Genomic DNA, 6,000 nt, shown 5'->3' on the forward strand with positions numbered 1-6,000 from the left:
TAGCCACACAATCTGATAAATTCAACACTCGTGCTCGAGAGACAATTCTGAAGTTCTGATATTACTGTATTACGTTCAAATGAGCAAAGAAAATGTTATTGCCAGTGCCAGAATGTTTATTAAAGGATGAGTTTTAAAATTTGCAAGTTTGTGTTGATAGTGGTGATTTATTAGTTATAGACTGATAACTATATATAGACACATATGTATATATAAACTATGTTCTTCCCAAAGTACCTTTATTGAGCGTTGAGGATTGCTTATGGCATAAAACAGGCTTCTACTGTCTCATAAAGAAATTACTTGGCTCACTGGATTATATAGTTAATATATACAGAATATATACATTAACTATATATATATATAATTCACCTGACGAGATAGACTTTGTGGTGTTGTTTTAGAAAAGTGCCATATAAATTAAATTATTGTTGCTGTTGTTGTTGTTGTTGTTATAGACGTGCTCCAGTATTTATCTCACTCTGCTCTGGACTAAAACAACAAACAAAAACAGAGCAAGAAACTCTTCTAGTAGCCAGGGTTTGGATTTGCCAACAGTTTCGATTGTTCCGTTCTTCCAGAGATTGTTTTTGTCACTTTAAAACCTGTTAAACTTTAAAAGCAAACTGTATTCTGAGGAAGAATGGAAATGAAATTGTAATTCAAAAGCTATGGGGTGGGTGGGTGGGTGGGTGGTGGGGGTGGGGGGGGTTGTGTTTTTGTGTGTATTTTTTGTGTTTTTTTTTGTGTGTTTGCGGTAAAGAGAGAGAGGAATTTTAACGGTCCAGCCTGCTGGGCCTGTGCGTTCCTACTGCCCATTGGCCGCGGCGGCCCGCAGCCCTGCGCCAGCGGGGGAGGAAAGCGCCTGTGTCAGGGGTTTCTTTCAGGCGTAAAGTGCTTACGAGCCGCGCACTGAGGCCTGAGCTGGTTCTAGACCGGGCGACAACTGGGTGGCTTTAGCGCCGCTCAACTGTGATGACGACGGGCTTTCTATTGTGCCGCGAGCTTTTACGTTTGGCCTTTGCCAGAGTATAAAAGCCTGGGTGCAGCCCTGAAGGGACCAGCACGAGCCAGCCTCCCTCACACGGCACAGCAAGCTATACTATTGCAGGTAAGGACACACGGACAGACACACACCCGAATATCCACGATAGCACAGGAGCCATCACATGTTAAGAGCCGGGCTCAGTGCCTCACCCGTCAGGGCCCTAGTTACCCACAGAGTGGGGGAGAACCCACCCTGGCCTCGGGGCCCGAATGAAAACTCCGTAGGAGAAAAATGGGAATGTTTGCCTCTGTCCAAACCTGAAGCCACTTTTGGAAATTGATATTGTATGTGCACAAAAACCCTACACAAGTATGTGATACCCCCCCCCCACCCCACCCCGAGTGAGAGTTGGCTGGGGCAAACCAATATTTCTCCTTATTTATCTGCCTTTAATTATATTTTTAGTTATCCACATTTCCCGCCTTCCTCACTGCCTTCCACTTAAACTTGCAACCCTTTCCTCCTTTTTTGTTTTGCTGCTTTTACCCCCCCTTCTGTGTCTGTCCCTCACTCAGGTTGTCCTGAAGCCCCTCACCATGTCTCAGACTGCCAAGTCCGCCTCCAGCCAAGGCACTGATGCCAAGGACAAGGGTGCCCCCGCCCCCGCCGCCACCAGCAAGGCCACCAAGACTGGAGAGCCCAGCGTGGGAACTTTCAGAGTGAGTCACGTCGACGTGGACCGCTTCCCCTTTCTCCAATATGTGTATTATTTATGCTTTTAGCTCACGTGGTCTGTAACTCATGGGGTTTCCTAAAAGTCTGTGTAATTTGTGCATGCAACAAAAAAAGAAGAAGCAAGAGTTAAGTGCAGACCCAGAGAAAAGCCTGCTCTTTTACTGGACCATCACATAGGATGACCCAAACGTGACAGAAAGTACTGGATAACTAGCGGGAGGGACAAGCTGTGGGACGTGGTGTTACTGCTCGATGGTCTGCCTCGGAATGTTAACCCCTCGGTGCCCCCGTTCCCCTCTGGACAGATCATGCTGTTCGACCAGGAGAACTTCCAGGGCAGGATGATTGAGATCCAGAACGAGTGTATGAACGTGTGTGACCGTGGCATGGATAGAGTGCGCAGTATCATTGTGGAGTGTGGCCCGTAAGTGGAAAAACACACACACACACACACAGACACACACACAGACACACACACAGACACGCACACAGAGTTCCGAGTTAACCATCTCCTTTCTCAGTCAGATACCGTCTCTCTAATCCCAATCGTCTCATCCATATTTTTTTTCTCTTCCTCCTCTCCTCCTCCTCTCCCCCCCCCTGTGCCCCTGGTGGCCCCAACTCTCCAGCTTTGTTGCCTTTGAGCAGACTAACTTCCATGGGGAGATGTTCATCCTGGAGAAGGGAGAGTATCCTCGCTGGGATACATGGAGCAACTCCTACCGCAGTGACTGCCTCATGTCCCTCAGGCCCATCCGCATGGTACAGCCAGACACGGAGGGACACGAATCAACACACGTATTATTCACCTTCCCAGCCACCCTCTCACACATAGGCTTCTAATTTTAATAGGCGCTGACTCACGTTTCTACCCCTCCCTTTGTCTGTACAGGACAGCACAGAGCACAAGATCTGCCTGTTTGAGCTCTCTGACTTCAAGGGCAACAAGATGGAGATCCAGGAGGATGACGTGCCCACCCTCTGGGCGCATGGCTTCACCGACAGAGTGGGCAGCGTGAGGGTGCCAGGAGGAGTGTGAGTACACACACCCTTATGCTCTCCTGCACGATGTGCATGCCTAGCGCTCAGACACATGCCACAGTTAGCAGAGTCTACTACTGCTACTTGCCACAGTTAGCAGGGTCTACTTCTACTACTTGCCACAGTTAGCAGGGTCTACTACTACTACTTGCCACAGTTAGCAGGGTCTACTACTGCTACTTGCCACAGTTAAGAGGGTCTACTACTACTACTTGCCACAGTTAGCAGGGTCTACTACTACTTGCCACAGTTAGCAGGGTCTACTACTACTACTTGCCACAGTTAGCAGGGTCTACTACTACTACTTGCCACAGTTAGCAGGGTCTACTTCTACTTGCCACAGTTAAGAGGGTCTACTACTACTACTTGCCACAGTTAGCAGGGTCTACTACTACTACTTGCCACAGTTAGCAGGGTCTACTACTACTACTTGCCACAGTTAAGAGGGTCTACTACTATTACTTGCCACAGTTAGCAGGGTCTACTACTACTACTTGCCACAGTTAGCAGGGTCTACTACTACTACTTGCCACAGTTAGCAGGGTCTACTACTACTACTTGCCACAGTTAGCAGGGTCTACTACTACTACTACTACTAGCTCTGGAGTCATGCTCCCTACTGGACTGGAATTGAATCCCGCAGAATCAGAGGGATTCCGTCCCACTCCTAAAAGAGGAAAAACATAAAATGGGTTTATTTGTCAGGAATCCAACGAAAGAAACAACAGGATGTAACTGGTCCTATGCTGTTACGTTATATGGCAAACTGAACGTTATCGGTCCTCTGCCCGAGTGATAAGAACAGAAGAAGGCTGAGAGCAAATCTGAAATAGGATAACCAATTTTCTGCTTATGATAACAAAACTAGGTAGAGCTTGATAAGTGTGCTACAGGCAGCGTACTACTACAATTTAGTGCTTCATGGAAACGAGCATTCCGGGCGTCCGGGTGGTGTAGCGGTCCACTCCGCTACCTACCAACACGAGGATCGCTGGTTCGAATCCCCGTGTTGCCTCCGGCTTGGTCGGGCGTCCCTACAGACACAACTGGCCGTGTCTGCGGGTGGGAAGCCGGATGTGGCTACGTGCCCTGGTCGCTGCACTAGCGCCACCTCTGGAGGAGGGGGAACAGCGTGATCCTCCCACGTGCTACATCCCCCTGGTGAAACTCCTCACTGTCAGGTGGAAAGAAGCGGCTGGCGACTCCACGTGTATGGGAGGAGACATGTGGTAGTCTGCAGCCCTCCCCGGATCAGCAGAGGGGGTGGAGCAGAGACCGGGACGGCTCAGAGGGGTGGTGTAATTGGCCAAGTACAATTGGTGAATAAAGGGCAGAAACCCCCCCCCCCAAAAGAAAGCAAAGGAAATGAGCATTCCATGACGTCACAGCCTAGAGCCGACGGTGCTCTTGTTTGCTGCTAGCTTCTGCGCATAGGAACCAGTAAAGCTCTGAAGCACCGAGCTGAATAAAATCTTCTTTCCTTCCTCAGGTGGGTGGGTTATCAGTACCCTGGATACAGAGGCTACCAGTATCTGTTTGAGTGCGGTGAATACAGGCACTACAATGAGTTCTGCGCCTTCCAGCCCCAGATTCAGTCGATGCGTCGCGTCAGGGATATGCAGTTTCACCAGAGAGGATGCTTCAACCTCACCACTGCCAGCAAGTGAGCGACACTGGCCGGCCGCCCAGTGAAGTTGTAGTCAGCCCTCTCAACTGCCTATCAGGCACTTTTTATCTCATCAATCCTACCCTATTTTTCTCTGAGATTCTCTCACAACCTCTAACCTACCACCCCAAATTCCCTAAGGAAAAGATGACAGCATTACACCGGACAAACTTAACTGACTTTTTATGTTACCATGAATAAACATGTTTTGAAAGACCTTAAACGCCCTGGCTGGACTACTTTGCACTTGTTTTCCCTTTACCTAGCAAAATGCATTGATATACTGGTACCTTTCTATTCTGATGCTCATTCCTTAGTTTGAGCGTGCCGTTTTTGACCGTCTCTACCAATGGGTGGCCGTCATGCACGTGAGAATGTGCACAACATCTGGAAACAGAGGCAGCTTTCACGTTTAGGCTACTGAAGTATTGCTTTTAACATGGCTCCCGGTGGTTGGGGTGCCAGTTGGGTTTCAGGTAAATACACTCGTTTTGACCACAGTGTAAACGCTATTGGTCAACGCCCAGCCTGAAATTTGAGAGCGTATGACAGATTTATGAAGTAGCAACTGATCTCTGATAGTCACAGAACCTGTCGTTATAACCCTTCATACGGACACCAGAACGTTGAGTCAGTTCATCTGGACACGACGTTTACTGACAGAAACGTGTCATCACTCATCTAAGTCACCTCTTCACTCTCAACTGACTGCAGGTACCCCCACCCTTATACAAAATACAGTGACTGCAGGTACCCCCACCCTTATACAAAATACAGTGACTGCAGGTACCCCCACCCTTATAAACAATACAGTGACTGCAGGTACCCCCACCCTTATAAACAATACAGTGACTGCAGGTACCCCCACCCTTACACAAAATACAGTGACTACAGGTAACCCCACCCTTATAAACAATACAGTGACTGCAGGTGTCTCCACCCTTATAAACAACACAGTGACTGCAGGTGCCCCCACCCTTATAAACAATACAGTGACTGCAGGTACCCCCACCCTTATAAACAATACAGTGGCTGCAGGTACCCCACCCTTATAAACAATACAGTGACTACAGGTGCCCCCACCCTTATAAACAATACAGTGACTACAGGTGCCCCCACCCTTATAAACAATACAGTGGCTGCAGGTGCCCCCACCCCTATAAACCATACAGTGACTGCAGGTGCACCACCCTTATAAACAATACAGTGATTGCAGGTGCACCACCCTTATAAACAATACAGTGACTGCAGGTGCCCCCACCCTTATAAACAATACAGTGACTACAGGTGCACCACCCTTATAAACAAGTGTCATAACGACCGAAACCAACGATCGGTTTCATGTGCAAACTGACGTGACCATTTTAACACGAGAACCACCGAGATTTCACTCCTACCTAAAACGACCATGGCCGTCAAAATGACCGCCAGTTTTATACTCAATTGAGATATTAATGCCTTGTATATGTCAGCATGTCTATCAGGGAACGACTGACACCAAGATTAATAATTTAACAAGTATAATACGATTTTTATACAATTTAAACTTCAGAGAGACATGTTCGAACTT

General features: G+C 48.0%; 1 protein-coding gene across 1 annotated transcript; it reads left to right on the forward strand.

Annotated features, from left to right (window-relative positions):
• Positions 1–1,584: 1,584 nt before the first annotated feature.
• On the forward strand, positions 1,585–4,431 carry crybb1 (crystallin, beta B1). Its single transcript, XM_056290667.1, has 5 exons — positions 1,585–1,707; positions 2,029–2,147; positions 2,353–2,485; positions 2,616–2,758; positions 4,254–4,431. Exons 1-5 carry the CDS (start codon positions 1,585–1,587, stop codon positions 4,429–4,431), a joined length of 696 nt encoding a protein of 231 aa, XP_056146642.1.
• Positions 4,432–6,000: the final 1,569 nt, after the last annotated feature.

Source organism: Lampris incognitus, chromosome 12 (genome assembly GCF_029633865.1).
Source record: "Lampris incognitus isolate fLamInc1 chromosome 12, fLamInc1.hap2, whole genome shotgun sequence".
Taxonomy (NCBI): Eukaryota; Metazoa; Chordata; class Actinopteri; order Lampriformes; family Lampridae; genus Lampris; species Lampris incognitus.

Excerpts from the sequence above, each read along its gene's own strand:
- crybb1 (XM_056290667.1), top strand. The coding sequence starts at position 1,585 with ATGTCTCAGACTGCCAAGTCCGCCTCCAGCCAAGGCACTGATGCCAAG. Across the intron at positions 2,486-2,615 it reads CCCTCAGGCCCATCCGCATG|GACAGCACAGAGCACAAGAT; the intron begins GTACAGCCAGAC and ends TTGTCTGTACAG. Across the intron at positions 2,759-4,253 it reads GTGAGGGTGCCAGGAGGAGT|GTGGGTGGGTTATCAGTACC; the intron begins GTGAGTACACAC and ends TTCCTTCCTCAG.